Here is a 21,424-nt window from a genome sequence, read left to right as displayed (position 1 = left end):
GCAGGCGTAATTCCCGAGGCCAGCTGAACAAACAGTCATCTCTTCCCTTGGGCCCACGCGGCCCACAAAACAGAAGTCGTGTAACGGGTCGCTTCCATTCATCCTTGCGCCACGACCCCACGACCCCAGGTCGCCTGTTTGACCACCACGGCGCCACGTCCCCGTTTCCACGACGGGCATCCACGAGGGACCGGAGCGGCAGCGGCAGTCGGGCAAGCCACGGCCAACAATAACGGCAACTTTCTCTCGTAGAATAGATCCGAATTTTCCTACAAATCTAGTTTGCAACTGCAAGCGATGGAAGAAATGGAAAGACTATATATGGGCGGCATATTCCTTATTTTAGTGCATAAGCAAGGAGTTCTGCAAAGAAAAGGTTCGCTTATGATTGGAAAACACGGTGCTGCTACTGTTCTGCTGATGAAGAATGATTTTGACTGACACTGGAAGAAGTCTCCTATTAAGAATGAATGGCCAAGTTAGATATATTTTAATAATCTACCGCGACTGAATTTCTAGAAATGGAGATGGATCTTGAACAGGGGATGTCGAAGTGTATCTCTTGCTGGAATGTGATCCGGTAGAGACTGAAGCACCAACTTTGCCCTTTGTAATCAAGACACACCGCTTTCTTCATCGCTTGCAACACTGCTCACTTCAACTCCACGGCCACACACAGTTGTCAAATGAATTGCTGCTCCAGAGATTCTTTACTATTTAAACTCATAATAGGGTACATAATTATGAATACATGTTTTCTGACCAATTTGTAACCACATACTATCATACAAAATCATTGACAAATTAAATAAGAAAGTTGGATAACCTTAGCGAAGTCGAATTTTTAGCGTTTCCGCAAAGTTAAACAATTTTAATTAACACAAATTTAACTTGTCTGTTGATGGTATACGTTTGATGAAAAATTTCTAAGCACGCTTGATGAAAAATTTCTGCATGTTAACTTTTTACAGTCGGTTGTTCTTGTTAAAGAAACCATATATAGGTTAAGAAGATTATCCCGAGATATGTAGACACAAGCGTATAAGACACAAAAGGCATGCAGTGAAGAATTATCTGATTGTAGAAGTTTCATAGAATACAAACTTCTAGAATTACTCATGAAAGATGTTCATCGTTCCTCGAAGTGGGTGTTTGAATTGTAAAAAGAGTCCAGAATTATGCATGAAATATGCTCATCTTTCTCCAGAGTCGCGGTTTTACGAGTCCAGAGGAGCACCCTAGCTTGTTTTTTTTTTTTGTGGCGGCTAGAAAGATGCACCGAAAACTGAAAAATAATGCGCGGACGAGGAAAGAAGCATTGAGGTTTCAGAATGTGTCCAAAAATACCCTTGGACAAACGACACACGATAAGCATCAAGAGAGTAGTCTAGTACACGAGGAAAGTCTTACTAAACATAGAAGGTCTACCTAGGTTGGCAGAAATAACCACAATGTTACCAGCAGCATGTTAACTTGATCGCTATTGAGACACCCTCTTCGTATGCCCAACCTTGTAGCTTGTTAGTAGACCATCCCGGAATCCTTCGTCTTGTCTGGCAAGTTCCAGACTCGTTAATGTCTACTCTTAATTTCGTTGTAGGTCATGCAACACATTGTGGTTAATGTTATCAATGGATTATAGCCCTTGAATTAATAGTCATGTCTGAAAATGAGTAAAGTGCAATCACCCTGACGAATCCAGCATGGAGTTAATGCTATGTCGTGAGCTTGGTTATGCCATCATTTAACATTAAGGTCTGTATTTTCGTAAGTATTTTACAAATGCAGGGTCTATATGGAGGTGCAGATGAACTCAGAGAAGCCGAGAGAAGTGCTACCGACGCTTAAAACGCAACTACACGATATCGTTCTCAGAATAAGTCGAAATACCAACGCTTCGTGCATAGAATGAGCGTTAATATTAAAGGGGTAATGGGAAATAATTTAAGAATAATCAATTTTCATATAAACCTAATTTTTATGAAACTCGATAGGATCAATCAAAATTTCGAAAGAGAGGTAGTTCTCTCTATATTTTCGGAACTATGTTTCTGGCTAAAAAGATGCATTTATATACGTATTCTTCCTATCGTCGACAATAAAATGAATTTTTGACCCTCTTCGAAATGTCACTCAACAATTTCCACAGCTGTTATCCAAGAGAAATGCTATTAAAATACGATTTTCATTTTCGGGTGATCATAAATTTCGTGGTTGGAGCTTTTCATTTTGGGTTTTTATGGATGCTGAAATAGATTTGTACTTCGTAGGCCACGGGGTTGGATGATATTTGATTGGAATGAAAATACTGTGTACGTGTTAACCTCAGTGAAATGAACTTTCGACAATGTACTGCATTTCATACAATTGGAATTTTGCGTACGTGTATGATCCGATATTCATTTCAGTGTTGATGATTCAGTACGAGTGCGATTTAGCATTACTTGTTGAAGGGGAGCGGCCAATAATCTATGTATAAAAGAAGTTTATACAAGCTCAAATCTATTTTGCACAGAGAAATAAATAAACGCAACTCCGGGCCTAATCTAGATATCTGTGTTTCGAACGGAGTTCGAATGAATGAGGTCTAGGGGCTAGGTAATCCATTATGTTCTTGTACAGAAATGTTGTGGTGTAAATGTCACTGTTTTTCACCCTGAGCTTTAATGTGTATTTTTCCTGACGATAAATATAATGGAAATAGTTTAATAACTATAGAATCTTTTTGCGCAGAGTACTTTTTCTGTGGCACGCAGGAACGAAGCAAGCATTTATAGTTTCTTTCAATTACCAATTGAAATTTCTTCAATCTTAACATCTATTATAATTTTCTAGACAAGCTTTCTTAAATATTGTGTTAGCTTCCCGGTCGCTTGTTCACCTCAAATGCTGTAGGCAGATGAAGATGGAAGTTTGAAACAGCGTTTGAAAATTGTCCATAGCCATCTTAATATTTCACCATTGAAACAAATATTATGCCCGAAAACAATGTTTTCCAGCACATATAACTGAATATAAACTTAATATTTCATGGAATTTGCATCGAGGGCCCCGGATAAGTACATGATTATTATTATTACCCTGTACTTGCCTCAAAAAATTATAAAACGTTGAAAAGTTATTTGCTTAACTAGTAGAAATTCTAAAAAAGTCATGAATCGACCAACCGTTTCAAGTGAATTATCGCATGCAATATATTTACGCAAATGACAATCCTGAGTGACAATATTTTAGTGAAACATGTATTACTTTTCTGTGCCAATCCACCTACGCCTTGTTGCGAATTATAATGTTCACAGGAGCCGATATTTTTCCGCGTCAAATCCTCCTCAGAATTTTAACCTTTTACTACCCGTTAGGACAAATAATCTTCCTATTGATATTGCTATGCTTCCCCCAATTTTAAGGGGCACTGTTTAGGGATCAAGGTTTGTGGTTGTGTACTTGTTTTCCTTGTAATGCTTGCAGAGTATCCTTGCCGTCGCTCTACCCGAATGCTTCCTTGTCTCGAGTTTAAACGAAATTTATTTTGACGGAATGACAGCCATCTGTTAGACATGTGTGAAGTGCTTTAAGTTGCACTTACAAATTTCTGTAAATCATGAGAATTTTTTTGCATTTGAAGTTTGTTTGTTTCTGCTTCTGATAACAACACTTTTATTCATCGCAATCGGCATCAGTAATTTTTGTGAAAAATCGGACCCTGCTTGATATTTGAGGCAAGCGTGCAATTTCTCTTGACTATTTACAATTAATGAAAATCGATCTTAGCAAACTGGGAAATTTGATCCAAAACTATTTCGTTATGAACAATGGAAATTAATATTCCATCGAGTTTAACGTATTAAAATGATGAGCAGACTTCTGCATCCAATGGTTTAATATTGTTGCTGGCAACAACAATCATTCTTGAACAAGAATTGTTTTCTGAATTCATGATAAAGAGTTTGAAAACTTTTCAAAAAATAGCTACCATAATAAAAGCAACAATACGGAAAATTGGTAAATCATTAGTGGAGAATTGTTGAAGTCTTTGGGTAAACCACAATGCAATTCGTCGAAATAGCACTGATCACTGAAGGATATCCTGCGAAGAAACTCTTGGCAGCCATTCGGTAGTTTGGAATCAGTTAGCTGTCATTCCGTCACGTAGAACTCTGCTGTTCTCAAGTACGCTTAATATACAAATGAAATGAGAACACATTAGAAGCAGAGTGCTTTATGTATATTTTTCTTTCCTATACGCCTCGTGTGCCCTCACAGAACTTGTTAGTCTAGTCGACATGAAGAGTTTGGCTAGATAGATAACCGCGTTATATAGGACCTGACGTATTTTGCAAGTCACGTTATAGGCTCCCGTACCTCCCTGCGATATGTGAGCGAAAATTTTTACGAATCGTAGTAGTTAGACGGCCAGCGTTTAAGGCATTTTCGCTAAAAAATTTACCGTGTCGTGCTTCGTTACAAGGGCAGAATTCCCACGAATGTTACAGACTCAGATACGAAAGCATTGTTTAAGATAGCCATATCGATGCGGCTTAGGATTATTTTCAGCAAAAATTTCATATATTATCACATAGAGGACGTTGATCTCAGTATTTTTGTTATGAGTGAAACCACTGTAAAAATTCGAATTCTATTTTAAAATAGTATATTCTCATGGCTTAAACTCGTTTAAGTTTATGGTTACAGTATGCGTCTATATCGTTCTTTCTCTAATGGGTGAATTTATTATCGTATTTGATAAGATAATAACTAAATTTTCTACTATAAATCAATTTTGATGAAGCCAAATTTCGGCTCGATGTAATCAATAAACTATAGTAATTAAATGGTATTAAAGCGATTAGTATAAATGCGTTCACAATAAATCCTTTTTATAAGAAATGTTTAATGTTAAAAACTAGCAGATTGAAGTATAAATGGGATGTGCATTTTTTCATCGACTGAATTCTACATAAACGGACTTAGCAGTAGTCGACAGTGAAATATCCTACAATGCCCAATCGGTTGTTTAAAATTTGAATAAATTGTTTGCAATGGAGATGAAACTTGTAATACTGATGGCTCTATTGAATATGATATTGAGCATCAGTAACATATAGAGGGGGGTAAATCAAAAGCTTTATAAACATTGATTAGTTTTTAAAATATAATTTCCATTCAATAAGCATTATTGGACCGGATTTTGTTACTGAAGGTTTAAAAAAAATTCGTATCAGACTCGATCGTTCAAAAAAACGTTGGGTAGCTTTTTCACTCACTATGGGAGAGAGAAACAGTGTAACGAATATCAAGTGATGGGGAGCAATATTTCAATGTTCTGCGAAAAGAGATATGCGGAATAATAAACTTCAACTAATTGTATAATTGCATTCATAATTTTTGTGTTCAGCAGGAAATGTGTATTACTTGACGTTTACTTGTTGCGACTCTGCGTTGTCTTCAGAGACAACAAGCGCATTGCACCTTCGTTTTATGGTGAGAACCAGCTCCGTAAAGACCGTGATCAAAGCTTGTAACCTTTCATCAATTCTTATTCTAATACCGTTTAAATTTGGTCTATGTTGTAAAAAAACCTTGCCCGGAATTCATACAAAATTTCAATATTCAGCCAAGCGAAGATTATGCGCTTGTAAAAGCTTTAGCGAAGCTCAACCTATCGACGATGTTGATATTCTAAATCTGTCCTTTTCACTTATCCTTTATATCCGGACCTAGATGAATTTATCCTCAGTCCCTTCTAAACAATTCATTAGCTCAGTTTGAAACATTGGATTATTTCAAAACTGACAATGAAACCAGGTAAAATCTACTGAATGAAATTAAATACCAAATAAAATGTTAGGTTTTCAAACCTACGTTATTTTTGTTTATGCAATATTATGAGAAAACGTGCATTCTATTTTTAGAACCGAAAAGCTAGATCCTACCATTCCTGCAAGTCATGCTATATCCTCTGTTCCTAACGTAATTGCTCTTTCAGTAAACCGTTGTTGCTTTCCATTGGGCTTTCTCTTACCCTCATGCAGGGCGCGAAGCAACTTTCGACTTACGCTATTCGACTTACGCACCAACACACACCTGGGGGCACTAACCACTCACCTGAGGGCACTAGCCACTCACCTCAGGGCACTAACCACTCACCTGGGGGCACTAACCACATGTAAACTATAGAGGTCGGGATAGTTCGGAGTGGTCTTGCAAGGTCGGGAGTGATGACTAATGTTAAGCAAAACTGTCGATTGAGCATCAAGAGCACAGAAAACTTAGTCTTGATGACGTGTAACTCCAGCATATTTGCAGTAGGTGGTCGGGAGTGTTGGTCAATGTTCAGGACTCGGTCTCAAGCTATAAGTACCTTCGCCATGCAGCTCAACGCCTAGGAGTGGAAAAGCACTGTAACGTCTACAGGCATTTTCGAGATACGTGATAACGTGGCAACCGGTTGAAGCCAGCTGCTGTCACTGGAGTTCCCGGGGCCATACTTTCAAAACTCGCAAAGTGAACATAAGTACTTACGCTCTATTTTCTTGTCTATGATTGGTGGATTTTGCTTGAAAGCTCGTCAATGATTGGCTGATGAACTTACGATCTCTTAACTTTAACTTTTTCTGAAAGTATAGGCCCAGCTCATCGCAAATTAAGACGACGTTGTTACCACTAAATAAAAGGCAGTGAAATACAACAAATAATCCTTGCGAGTTCAAGGAAAAAATGCGACAGTAAAGAGAAAGACAAAAAATGTAAAGCTACACATTTCATCTTAATCTCGGGGTGTACGAACATCTTCAGATATAGTGGGCCAGAATGGAAGCTCCAACATTAAACATGCAGTTCACGAACTGGGGCGATGACAACGATCCACAATGATTTGTGCGCGATCAAAATTTCAACGAACAACTAGAATTAATGTATTATATAAATATTGAATTTAGGTATTAGCTCTCCGAAAACGTAGCCGATTCTTGTTTGAGAATGCAATCATAAAATGCTCAAGTAATTCACAGCGATCTTTTAGAATTTAAATAAATAGTACTCTTCTCCTTAATACTTTTGTGTTCCTCGACTTTATTTTTAATTTGATTTTCAATTTTAAGAATAAAAATAGAAAATCAGTTTCCTACACAAAAAAATACTCTTGCATTGCCGATTATGTTAGATTGGGTTAGTTTGGTCGAGGTTGTTATTAATCTCATTAACATATGATCCAATGCAACCTGGATTTAATAAAACAGTCTCTGTCCTTAGAAAACAGCCTTAAATATTAACTGACCTTATATTGATGATCACAAGTTGTGAGTGAGCTGAGCTGTTCTTCAACATCGCGATTTACCTCACAAATAGCAGCAGTAACATCATACGGAGATTCACCTGGAATCAAATTCTTCAGTTCAAAAGTTGAAAGGAAAGAAAAACGAAGCTACAATTTATAGTCGGATCCGAGTTAAATAATAGTGAACGCACTAAAACTTACATATACATGGCCAAAAGTTCATCCAGCGTTCCATCTGCAAAATTCTCCAAAATTTCCTTCGTTGTAACAACGCCTGACAATCATGTGCCACGATACCAGTATGCTAGCTTCTAAATAATAGGAATCACAAATTTTGAATGAGTACTATGAATGATTGCGTAAATATGTCCGTTATTGTTTATAGTAGCAAAAGTGTTGTAAAACAAACCATTTGTCATCCAACGAACACTTACATACGGTATAAATAACCAATACTAAATTGCCACCAGAATCAAGTAATACGTTCAAACGGAAAAATTAACCAGACTAAAAGATCAAAAATACTATTTAACCAGTGTAACCAGATATTATTTTATGCAAAACATAACTGTTTACAAAATATCACAATAATTCTACGTACGCCGTTCTGTCAAGTCCTGTTCGAAAACTGGATCCAATTAAAGTAAATTCAAAGGTGGATTTCAAAACGTTCAAGAAGTGTTACTCCAAAGTACTGGCCAGAATATTGCGTCACAAGTACTGCTGTCGTATTTGTACAATTATATTAATTTGTTGGGTCCTAAACCGTAACTAAAGAAATAAAGCCTTCAGTGACCCCAGACATTAAGCCAATGAAATCATTCAACTATGGGAAAAAGGAATAAATAGGGCTGATGAATGCAAGAAAAATAAATTGCCACAAATTTCTAATACAAAACAGAATCCATGTGATTTCTTTAGCAGTAACTTTCATGTACATAATTCCCACGTCAACTTTTAAACATGACTTGTCTGAACTTCGGACTCCGATTTTATAGCCTTCCTGAAATGTAATAACAAACGCACATTTAGAACTCACAATCTAACTGTAGAACATCAAACAAAAGCACAATGTGAACAAAAGAATAATAAGCAGATGCGGCATTATTCACAATCGTAAATGAAAACTAAATTAGACACTTTTATGATCAACACTGAACAAAAAAAATAACAGGACTGTAATATTAACTAATCTCTCTGTGTAAATATTTTGTAATATTAATCAAACTTCAAAGAATTTATCTTTGTGGTGGAACCAGGAGAATCGCAAAGTATTCCTAAAAGACGTCTCGTCAGTGATGACTAGAACTTGAACGAGAAATTTACAGGTGGAACCCTCATTATATAGAAGTAGCTACCACGCATCGAAAGCCAAAATATTTCATCATATTTACGGGCATACGAGCATCTCTTCTGGCCACATTAAGCAAAGGAATAACAATAAGAAGTCAAGATTTGGTCTCAATAACTTTTTTGTGGATCATTGTTTTTTGTTGGTCATTGAGAAAAACAAAGCGTCCCTAGGAACGCACAGCTCCTGGTTTCAGACAGTCGTGTATTATATCCGAGTTTGTGAATTCAGGTACACTTAGGAAACAATTTAAAAAATTATTTAGTTATTACAATTAAATAAAAACGATTGATTTTGTGATCATTATTGAAATGACCAGCAAATTTTGAAAAATCTATCAGGGCATTTCAAAATTTGGTTCAAGCTTCACAATAATATATAGTTTGAGCAGATAAAATAATATAATAGGTTTATTAAAGAAGGATAATAAAACCAAGAATGATTCAGACTATTTATATTACCGTTATCTATGGATAATTTCTATTGTACAACGACATCATATTCATCCACAACGTAAAGAATAAGTAAAGCTATAGCCGTAAAATAAGATATCATTAGGACGTCCAACACTTTGTAAATGTTCAAAATTTAATTTTTAGTCAAGAAGTTAGCAATAGTAACCTCTTTTTTTCGAGCATGTATGATTACTGTTTTGTGAATATGAAATTACCTATCGAGATAAATTTCTTAGAATATGAACAAACTGCTTGTAACTGAATTTTCATTAAAAAATTATGTATTTATAATGTCGAGGAATCCCACAGTTAAAAATCTTAAATAAGAATAAGAAATTATTGGTAGCGAATACGTAAGGTCTAGTTATGGTTTCTTAAAGGGAATATTTACACGGACTTATGTAGTGATAAGCTGCATACATTGACTTGAGTTCCGAGTCCTAACAAAGCTATAGACCTTAGTTGCAAAAAACTCATTAGAATCCAGATTCACAAGAAATTAAAATTTTTAATTGTCTCAATTATATTACCTACGACACGAACACTTGTTCGTGAAGGTATTTTAAATTGAATTTTCGTATCTTCAAGAAAATTCTTAGTAATAAAAATTCACTGAAATTTAAAATAATGCACCTTGGCATAAAAAAACACAGAATTAGTAAAGACAATGAACATATAAGAGAAACAGGTACTACTATACTTGAACGTCATATTGCATTTTATAAATATCACTTAGGGATAGCACCTAAGCGAACATATAAACACCTTCATTGCATGGAACTTTGGTTTCAGGAAAATCACGCTCACTCAAGTTCATCTCTGGACAGAAATAAAATCCGCATCGGCCATCGGGTCACATTTAAATCGATTTAAAGACCGGCGAAACGAAGGCGATCGATGATTCTAAACTCAGGGATCGAAAACTTTAAAATTAGGGAACGAAAATTTTACATTGAAGGATCGATGACTTCAATCTCAGAAATCGTAAAATTTAAAGTAAGGGAACGAAAACTTTAAATTCAGAGACCGATGATTTTCGTTTTGGGGATCGAAGACTATAATCTCTGTACGGTAATGTTTATAGTGCCAAGTGACAAGCTCCTAGACTGAGCCCAGAAAATTTCAAGGAAATTGCAAGTAAATTTTCAGGTAAGATCTTCCAACTACAGATGAAAGACACGCTAACGTTATTAACAGGGTAGTGGCTATGATTCATGGGACGATTTAGATGAGAATTTTATTAATAGTGAATTCATCAAACATAAAATTTACAGGAGGAAAACACGGGCTAGTGGATTTCTTTTAGAGTATATATGGATTAAAAAATATTGCCAATTAATTATCCTTTCGTTATAACAGTCCAAAATTTACGGCTGAGAATAATGCAGGCATTCAGCGATAGCTTCAAATAGCGGAGATATGAGTGAAAAATGGGTGAAAAATATGAACGGAATAACCAATTTTCAGACAACGGACGAACAAACACGGTGAGAAGAAACTGGTCAGCTTAGAGAAATAAATCAATTTTCAGTCTCAGTAGGTAGCACGGAGCAACAACAAGAAACGTGGATGTTTAAAAAGTGAGACTTATTAAGATAGTTTTTGGCCTGTTCTGGGTAAATGTATAATTGTGTAGAAATCATGCAAGTAATGTGCAAACATGAGAAATGATGTGTCAATAATCGATCGAAACAATGGCGGCATTTATACACGGGTTATCAACCATCAATGTGATGTTAATTAAGTGAAATGTTACCTACTACATAACTTTCAACATTCTATATCGAAAAAAAAAAACTCGTCTTTACCGCAGCAACAAGCCGTTTAGAATTAACTTTAATGCCAGTTAAAAACTTTTTGCTGAGAAATAAACGCGCATTTTCCATCCAAAGAGAGTTCAAAATTTACATTTTGGCATAACTATTCAAGTGTTCCATGCACGTTCCTTTATATGAATATTCTTTTGAATAGGAATAGAAATAAATAAGATAAGAATAGGGGGATTTGGGGATTGAGATGCGGAGTTTGAATTAAGGGGTGGAGCTCGAGCCGCCTAGCACGCATGCGCGGGACCGGGGGAGTATTTAACAGGAGGTAGCGGGTCTTTCCCTAAATAACTATCTACATGTACGGGCGATGCACGACATCCAAAGCATAAGTAAACACTTTTCAGGATTTTTTCTTATAAAATCTGAACACCGCTTTTGTAAAAGAATCGATAAGAAAATTTTCTTCTATGAAAAGGCCCAGCCATGCAGAGCGATTCATTTATTATAGATAAAAACTCTGGAAATGCAGACAATGATAATGAAACTACATGAAGAAACATGGAACTTGCAAAGGACATTTAAAGCCTGAAATGTGGTGGAGTTGAAGATAATTTGGGACATGTGAAAAGTAGTCATATAGCATTCAGCGGGAAAAGAGTCGAAAATGACGGGAAGGACTACATTTTCATTAAAAAAAATTACTTCAATATATTTTCCCCAAATGGCATTGATTCCCAAATTGAAGCGGATTCTAGTATTTGAATATTAATGAAATATTTTCGTAAAGAGAGCTCTATCGAATTGTATTAGTTTGACCCATATGCGAATTTTATTTCGTGCATGCGTGAAAAAAATGTACAGTCAAATCTAGATGATCATGACACCGAATGCTGGACATGATCTGCAATATTATCCTACACAAAATAATAATACCTAGAGTATTTCTTACTTCTGAAGCTTGTTATGTACAAAAGTTACGCGTTAAAATCTAGTTCAATGTGAATGCGAAAGCGATTTCCTCTCGAGGAACGCTCAAGCCAATGAACAGGACAGTCATTAATTAAATATTAATTATTGTGCTCTAAAAGCAACCACATTCGATAGAAGGTCAGAGAAGATGTGATAACATATTGTTAGTTTACGACGTGAATGCTGTGAAAATCACCAGCAAAGCGTAGATTTTGTAAGCCATTCTTGTAATTACTAAGTGAAACCTTTTTTGATTTGGTTACTGTTTTTTAGCACAGCACTGTTGAAAAATCTATTACTTAATTCCATCTTTTCCAGTCGGGATTGAATCTTGCATTTTTTAAGGTTGGTCAGCAAACTCTCCTTTAGTTAAGTACTTCATAAAATGTAGCTATCAAGTAAATAAAACTGCAGTAAACGTGTACTACTAAGTTGAATTCCACACATTCAGAGTTAAAATTGTAGAGCTGCTTTATACCGCCATATCACCCATAAGAACTGGATGCATTGACAATTAAACAAATAAGATCTACAGGCCATCTCCTTAAAACCCATGCAATATACGTGAAAATTCACTATAAACTTTAACCTTCCTTTACCTTTAAAATATGCGGGCTCAGATGTCGATATATTCCTGAGATTCAAGTGTAACTACTAGACGACATCAGTTCATTCGTTAGGTATATCCTGGCATTGCGTTGTGCAGGCGCATTTCCTGAGGATCTTCACGACTTTCACGTACTTTGTTCCGTCGTTGCAAATCATCGTGACTTTCTTGATTCTGTGCCGTTTTGGACGGCAGCAGAAGCGTCCGCAGCCTCCCACGCAGGAATATTGGCGCACGGGCTGGGCAGACCTGCAGCGGTTGGCATCCACCAGGTGCGTAACTGTGGACTCGCGTCGGCAAGTCGGCGCTGTAAACAAAACAATGATTTATTAAAATAATTCAAATTTGAAATTAAAATTTGAAATAATTCAAATTTGAAATGAATTACGGTGCTGAAATGATAGGCTTCTTTCGTTTGATAAGCAAACCTCGATCTATATTGCGATACTATGAGTAGTAATATGTGTTACATAAACATGCGCGCCGGCAAGTCGGCGCTGTAAACCAAACAATGATTTATTAGAATAATTCAAATTTGAAATGAATTACGATGCTGAAATGATAGGCTTATTTCGTTTGATAAGCAAAACTCGATGTATGTTGCGATACTTTCAGTAGTAATATGTGTTGGTACATGAATTTTCACGGTAAATTGCTGACACTTATTTGATATGAATATCACGCGAAGTGGAAGGATACAAATAATTTTGAAAACCTAGAGCAGAGAAAACGTAACGTATATTAAACGGTTATGTGAATGCGAAAATATTAAATAGTCAATTTACTTTGCATAATTTCTTACCGGCAAACATTCTTTCCTAAGCGTCACGGTTTAAATCATAGACTTATCTTCCAAGCGTCACTGGCTTCGCTTCAACAAAATTTCCACATGCAGAAACCTTCATTGCAAATGTATTTTGCAATTCTTAACTTATTGAAAATGTTCTTTGCTTCGCGTACCTTTATTGCAGAACTTTCCGCTCCATCCTCTCTTGCAGCGACATCGGTAGCCGGGACGTCGCCGGCGCGGCTTACAGCGTCCCTCCTGACACTGGTGGCTGCTGCACACCTCTGCAACACCACGCAAACTCCGTCGTAACAAATAATTTTTATTTCCGTGAAAAAGTCATAACAAAAAATTGATTATTTCCGTGAAAAAGTCATAACAAAAAATTTATTATTTCAGTGAAAAAAACAGAGTTATAAATAATAATAAATTATTAATAAATAATAAATATAAATAAATATAATTAGTGAGAAAGGCCTGTAAAATGGTACACTTAAATACATTAATGGAAGGGGGTGCTTGAAGAAATGTGCGCAGTTTGTCGATGATTGCAATGTTTGAATAATAATAAAACTACTTGTGGCAAATTAGAAAAGTGAAAAATTCATGTGTAATCACCGTTTTGGACCAATAAATAAAAAATCTACTAGGAAATCTGGACGGAATATAAATCACAACAAGTAATCCCTTTGTTTCAAAAATAATACAAAGAAAAATATAATTCATTCGACATCGAAATTGCCCGCATTATGAACTATGACTAAAATGAAAAACTCATTAATCACACACCGGGCTCAATAACGGCATTTTCGGAGGAATTGTATAGTTCGCGGGTGCTGCTGCGGGCCAGAAGCTGCAGCTCGGAGTAAAATACTCCGCTCTTCCCGGCCCCGTCAAGCGCGGCGCCGGTCACGGCAGGCACGGCGCCGGTCAGGGCAGGCGCGGCGCCGGTCAGGGCAGGCGCGGCGCCAACCACGGCAGGCGGAGGGCCGGCCTCCGCAGGCGGGGCGGCTTCATCGTCCTGCTGGAGGCCGGTGCCACAGCCAGGCACCACTTTGTTCTGCTTCGGGATGCGGCTGAGGTCTTGCACTCGACCGTTGATTTCGACGCTCTTCATGCAGCCTGATCGGGAAAGTGGTTACAGGGGGGCAAATCTGCAATCTTTCCTCCGTTGAACAGTTGTGTAATGAGATCGTTGAATAGCCAGGGAGATGTTCTTGGATACAATATAATGAGAGAACGAAGTATTAAGCAGGAAGTGAACGTTCTTATCTTGTAAACTTCTTTTAAAACCCTATTGAAGTAAATGTAGAAAAATTCAAGCATACGGTACACAGTATTTTGAAACACATTAAATGGCTGAATCTTTAGCAAATGATTTTATTGAATTGTCCAAGAAATTGAGGTTTCAAAAAGAGAATGAATGATTTTCAAGAAGAAAATTTGAGTCTTTTTTCCATCTGACAAAATATTAACGACAATACGGTGGATTTTCACATGTGCAATGTTCTTTTAAAAAATAATATGCATTCTTTCGATTACGAAAAGGTGTTTGATAGTCATACTAAAACATAATATAATTTATTCTTAATCACTTCAAACATTTATATCCCTGTCATCTACGCTTGCTCCACAAGTTCAAATTATCAACACAAAAATTCGATTAGCCAGAAAGCATAAATAAAATAAAATCACACGTTACTTCAAATAGAACCAAAATTCAATCAGCCAGACAGCATAAATAAAACGGAATAAAACGTAATTTGCCCATCATGAAATCAAAACAATTCCACCCAAAACACAAAAAAATCCCACACAAAAATAAATAAAAACTCACCTCGGAAGCTCGTAGAGTATCCCACACAATAAATAAAAACTGACCTCGGAACCAAAAAAATCCCATACAAAAATAAATAAAAACTGACCTCGGAAGCTCGTAGAGTTCCTGAGATGCCAAAATCCCACACAAAATCCCCAAAAAAATCCCACAAAATAAATAAATAAAAACTAACCTCGGAAGCTCGTATAGTACCTGATATGCCAAAATCCCACACAAAATCACCAAAAAAATCCTACAAAATAAATAAAAACTCACCTCGGAAGCTCGTAGAGTTCCTGAAAACACCAAAATCCCACACAATAAATAAAAACTGACCTCGGAACCAAAAAAATCCCACACAAAAATAAATAAAATCTCACCTCGGAAGCTGGTAGAGTTCCTGAAAACACCAAAATCCCACACAAAATCACCAACAAAATCCCACACAAAAATAAATAAAAACTCACCTCGGAAGCTGGTAGAGTTCCTGAGATGCCAAAACCCCACACAAAATCACAAAAAAAAATCCCACACAAAAATAAATAAAATCTCACCGCGGAAGCTGGTAGAGTTCCTGAGATGCCAGTGCTCGAGCGCCAGTTTGCCGACCTCAGGAGGCACTCCGCCCAGGAACAGCGGCGCGTCGGCCACGTCCAGCGCCGCGTGGTCGCCGTCGTTGACGACGCTGCGCGCGGCGCCGCCGTCCACACGCAGCGTAAAGTTCTTCTTGGCAGCGAGCAGCTCGACTGTGTGCTCTGCCCCGTCACTGATCAGCTCGTAACTGCGGTACACATGAAGATACATGAAACTTCATGAAGATACAAGAAACTTCATGAAGAAACATGAAACTTCGTTAAGATACATGAAACTTCAAGACGATACATGAAACTTCATTGAAGCTTCATGAAGATACATGAAACTTCATGAATACGTGAAACTTCATGTAGATGCATTAAACTCCATGAAGATAGATGGAACTCCATGAAGATACATGGAACTTCATGAAGATAACTGAAACTTTATGATAAACATGAAGTTGCATTGCAGCAAAAACATTATAGCATTTGTGGTGTGTGTTGTAGCGTAATAATAGCGTCAAGTGTATTCTTAAGGCAGGAAAGAGGATTAGATACCAAATATATAATGACAATTGAGGTGTGTTGCGGTGCATTCAAATACACTTTTTGATTTGTGCTTTGGCGAGTGGACAAAATAACAATGTTTATTATATACGCGTCGTTATTAATTTCGTGATATTGGTTTCCACGTTGGTTTAAGTAGCCCAGCTTTAGAGGCAAATTTTTTAACACCAACGGCAAAAAAATTAGTGGACGTATAAAGTTTTATTTAGGCTCACCTGAACATGTTGGACGCGGGGTGGTTGCCCACGTCGTAGCTGATGCGGAGTCTCCCACGGAAAATTTCAACAGCCAAGTGTTGGCGATCGAGCCCAAGGTAAGCAAGCACTCCGTCAGTCACTTCGGACCTGCGCGTCGCAATGGTCAAAGTAATAAATATTAAATAGTGCCAGCAATTGATACGCAGAGATATGAAAAAAATTTCTATGGATGAACAACTGTTATTGAATAACTTCATGTCACAAATTCACTGTACGTATGTGTACGATTAAGAAGGTTGCCAAACCAAAAGTAACATCGGATTCTTTGCGTTTGACCTATCGTACGAAATTGAAGTTGTGTGATGACGAATTAATTATCTTACTGCTTGTTAGGTTAAGTTGCCATTCGTCAGTGTTTTCGTTGATTTAGTGATGAAATATCTTCGCTTGCAGAGGCTTTATTAACCCATAGTGATGGTTGGTTTATTGATAATATAAGTATTAGTTTGTATTAATTTGAAGAAAATTTCTTGCCTCATCATCGCAGTTTAAAATGAGCCCACTAAGCCATAATATAAGTTTTTATTGTGTTCGATGACCAATTGTTTTAGTTCAAAATGGCGCCACGGTCCCATTATCTTAGTATCAAGGGCATCAATTGAACCCTTGAGTGGTTTTTCGATCCTGTTATCGCGCTTTACAGTGCGATCACTAACACATAATAATGATTACAAAGAGGCCTTTATCTCATTTTCTTACTTTTTTATGTATTTACTAACTCAAATCATCAGGTTCAAGTGGTTTTGATAAAATTGCATTTGTTCACCATCGGCTCGCGTCCGTTCACAGTCTGCGGGACACCATACCTAATGTTCGCGTAAGTTTGTTCGTTCGTGAAACGAATAAGTTTATTCGTTAAATTTATTATTCGCCTAAAAACAAATCCCGCCAGTCGTCACAGTAGTCACGACTGCTTCACTAGCCAAGTCGGTACTTCTCCCTTGCATCATTATAATTCCCTTCGATAGAATAAATTCTGTCTGAATTATATAGATTTTTTTTCACAAACAAATCGCGACAATTCTTAGAAAAATCAACCGTAGCCAAATAAATGTTATTTATTCATTGAACAACTAAATTATGGAAATATTCAGCGTGCGCACACTTGATACAGACATATATATATATATGTCTGGGAACTCATTCCAGACATATATTCCAGACTCATTTATGGGAACTCATTCCAGGATTCCTCATCGATTTTAAACTAAAACAGCTATATAAAAGAAGTGCACAGTTAACAACTATCATAATAATTAAAAACTCAACAAATTACTGTTTTTCAACATTTTTTTATGCTGGGCCATCTTCATCAAGGCAGCGCCATTAGAAGTTCGCACAATATTATGTTGAAGATATGAAAGTTTTGCCTTTCAAGTGAGGCTATTAATTTATTAACTACATGAATAAAACACTAGCAAATAGTGTAGTTTCAACGAAAAATATAGACAACCGTCGATAAAATATACATAAGATAAGCGTTCGATTCATAGTTGAAATTTGATAATACATAAGTAATAAATAGGAAAAATGGTTTAATTAGAATTCTAAGTTGAAAATAAAATGGGAAAATAAGAACGGTAAATCTGACATGAAGGTTAGCGTGACGTTGAAGGCTGGCAGCACGGCAGGCGCTGTCAGTTGCATGAAGCTGCCCTTGTCGACGAGGTTGACAGATGTCAGCAACTCGCAGTATTTGCCTGCCACAAATAGATTTTATTAACGCGATGTTCTACAAGTATTTAAATTTATTTAACGCGGTGTTCTCTAACTGTGTCCACTCGTTCAGTGTGATGTTTTTTTGAATATGTCATCTCGTTCGAGGCGATGTTCTCTAACTATTTCATTTCATACAAGGCGGTGTTCTTTACTTATGTCAACTCGTTCAACGCGATGTTTAACTATGTCAAAACCTTCAGTTCAAATCATTTTTTGATGAAGCGTTTCATCTGATCTTAGAGCATTAAGAAATATTGTTCGCATTTCTGACGAAAAGTAATATTTGCATTTTGTGCATCAGTATTACGTAGTAATGTCCCTTCCCGAGATTAATTTGTCGTTCCACGTAGTTTTGCGTCTCCAGCTACTAATCTTTTTCAAGAAAAATCTTTTTCTTAGCAAATCTCACGAGAGCGACGACCTACCCACGTAGCAGACACTGCAGACTCACTGCAGACTGCACAAGCAGATACTGCAGACTCACCTGAGTAACCAGACTGGCACTTGCAGGTGTAGTCTGTCCTGCCTCTAGGCACGGTGCAGACGCCGTGTCTGCAGTCGTGCTGCAGACACGGCTCGGTCTGCTGCAGCACAGACGGGCCACGCTCGCAGTACCGGCCCGTCCACTCGCCCACGCACTTGCACTCGTACGTCCCCAGCCCGTCCACGCACTGCCCGCCGTTCTGACGGCCGATGGTACGTTAGGAGGGGAAATTCTGGCGTTACACACGAGCTTAGGGCATTATTAACTCGGTAGAGAGCGTTATAATTGAGTTATATATCGTTATAACTGCATTAGAAACCGTTATATCTGCGTTACAGAACATTAGGTACAATTCCGCGATTGAACGTTACAAATGCGTTGAAGATCCTGCACTACCTAACCCTGATGTTTGCCGCAGTACCCAACATGAATTGTCGGTGCAGTACCTGAAACAGATGACTAGCGCAGTAGGTACCTGACAGAGATGGTTGACGCAACAGAGATGGTTGAAGCAGTACCTGAAACAGATGGTTGCCACACTACCTGACAGAGATGGTTGGCGCAGTACCTGACAGAGATGGTTGGCGCAGTACCTGACAGAGATGGTTGCCACAGTACCTGACAGAGATGGTTGCCGCAGTACCTGACAGAGATGGTTGCCACAGTACCTGACAGAGATGGTTGCCGCAGTACCTGACAAAGATGGTCGACGCAGTCATCAGCATTGATGGTGCAGTTACTGCCAGACCAGCCTGGTGCACAGCTACACTCGTAATGCGTGCCGTGGCTGCGGCAGGTAGCGCCGTGCTTGCAGGGGTCGTGGCCCCCGCTACAGAAGCTCACTTCCTCCTCGCACAGCTGCCCTCTGTGCCCGGGGGCGCACTCGCACCTAAGAGATACGTTAACGTGTCATGAGTACGTAGTAAGTGATTATGCAACAAGCACATGAAAAAGTAATAAGTGCATAACAATTATACAATAGGCACGTAAGAAAGTAATAAGTATGAAAGAATTACACAATAGGTACGTAAAAAAGCAGTAAGTGTGAAACAATTATACAACCTAACAAGTACCTAAAAGTATAAAAAGTAAAAAGTACCCTACAAGTACTTAAAAAAGTATTAAGTGAAAAATATTTATACAACAAGCACTTAAAAAAGTAATAAGTGTATAACAATTATAGAACAAGCACGTAAAAAGTAATGAGTGTATAACAATTATACAACAAGCACGCAAAAATAGTAAATCAATGACTAATGAAGCACCATTGTGAGACAGGTGCGTCCATGAGTACACTCACCTTAAAAGGATACCTTTATTAGGGCAGCCTTAGGAAGCCGGGGCGATAAGAAACAATGAAACAATCCTTTACCATGACGTAAGAATTGTGTAAGAGTTGACGCCGTCCACGCATGCCACGCACCTGTAAGAGTTGAGTCCACGCATGCCACGCACCTGTAAGAGTTGAGTCCACGCATGCCACGCACCTGTAAGAGTTGACGTTATAAAGACCACTTGTGTACCTAGATCACATCTTCCCATGTATTAAATCACCTTTGATGCCATTATAACCACAAAAAGTATCGACACTATTTTTCCCTCAGCAGCCTGCAAACTAGTCTTGCTTTATCTTCCTCAATTCAACTAAATCAGTGTATAGTTATACTTGATAAATTCTTCTATGTTCATCGTTTAAAACTTGCAGGATAATCTTTCACATCAGCAGCAGAAAGAGGTAAATTTTACTTCATTTTAGCAATTAAAAAGTGTTCTCAAATACTGAAACACAATCATTCAAAAAAGGACAAGACAAAGGATGAAAGAATCAAGTAACTAATATATAAGAAATGCATTCTGAGAGCGAATTATACCAAAAAATGTAACTCAGTACTCACTGCAGTGAGTGACAGAGAGCGCATTTTCTCGTCGACGAAAACGTGAAGTCACGGACGGACGGACAGACAGACGGAAGGACAGATAGACAGACGGACAGACAGACGGAAGTTCATGACGAGCACAATATAGCATTTTTTCCATAAATGAGAAAATGCGCTAAAAATAAAACAAATAATTTCAAAACTCACGCAAATCTGCCCATCTCGTAGACTTTACAGGTGCCACCGTTGTCGCAAGGGTTGCCGTAGCAAGCATCAATACGGTGTTGACAAATGTCGCCGTAGAAGCCAGGGGCGCAAATGCACTCGAACTCCCGACCAGGCAAACTGCGACAAGTTCCTCCGTTGTCGCAGGGGCGCGTGTAGCACTGGTCGCACTTTGCCAGCACCTCGTCAGGCACACGGTCACTTTCTGTGGGGATTGTGTGGGTATAGTGATAAGGAATAGATACTTAGAACTTATATACAATGTGGAGAGATAGTGTTAGGGAATAGGTACTTGGAACTTGTATACCATGTGTAGAGATAGTGTTAGGGAATAGATACTTGGAAGTTATATACAATGTGTAGAACATAGTGACAGTGGATAGATACTTGGAAGTTGTATACAATGTGTAGAGATAGTGACAGGAAATAGGCACTTTGAACTTATATACAATGTGTAGAGATAGTGTCAGGGAATAGATACTTGGAACTTATATACAATGTGTAGAGATNGCAGTCGCAGTACAGGGGGTTGTTACCGAGCGCCCTGTGATAATATAATATATGGATTACATATGGAGCACGCCATGGAGCAGTCGCAGTACAGAGGGTTGTTACCCAGCGCCCTGTGATAATATGTTGTATAGATTACATATGGAGCGCGCCATGGAGCAGTCGCAGTACAGGGGG

The 21,424-nt window shown here is 37.9% G+C and overlaps 2 protein-coding genes across 2 annotated transcripts in view; one reads left to right on the top strand and one right to left on the bottom strand.

Moving 5' to 3' along the window:
• Positions 1 to 5,998, top strand: part of LOC108664660 (serine/arginine repetitive matrix protein 2) — a 33,465-nt gene extending 27,467 nt beyond the window's left edge. Inside the window, exon 12 of the mRNA XM_018151323.2 lies at positions 5 to 5,998. Within this exon, the coding sequence (XP_018006812.2) occupies positions 5 to 233 (229 nt within the window). The 3' untranslated portion in view covers positions 234 to 5,998. The remainder of the gene's footprint in view (positions 1 to 4) is intronic.
• Positions 5,999 to 11,190: 5,192 nt separating this feature from the next.
• LOC108664653 (protein slit) lies at positions 11,191 to 20,942 on the bottom strand (the record flags this gene model as incomplete). Its single annotated transcript, XM_018151315.2, has 10 exons — positions 11,191 to 12,734; positions 13,388 to 13,498; positions 14,004 to 14,336; positions 15,588 to 15,814; positions 16,391 to 16,519; positions 18,024 to 18,132; positions 18,636 to 18,834; positions 19,329 to 19,524; positions 20,123 to 20,158; positions 20,720 to 20,942. Coding segments are annotated over 10 exons (1,808 nt in total), but the record flags the coding sequence as incomplete, so codon positions are not given.
• Positions 20,943 to 21,424: the final 482 nt, after the last annotated feature.

Source organism: Hyalella azteca, unplaced genomic scaffold, assembly GCF_000764305.2.
Source record: "Hyalella azteca isolate HAZT.00-mixed unplaced genomic scaffold, Hazt_2.0.2 contig14441, whole genome shotgun sequence".
In the NCBI taxonomy this organism is placed as follows: Eukaryota; Metazoa; Arthropoda; class Malacostraca; order Amphipoda; family Hyalellidae; genus Hyalella; species Hyalella azteca.
This window is presented reverse-complemented; position numbering and strand designations above follow the sequence as displayed.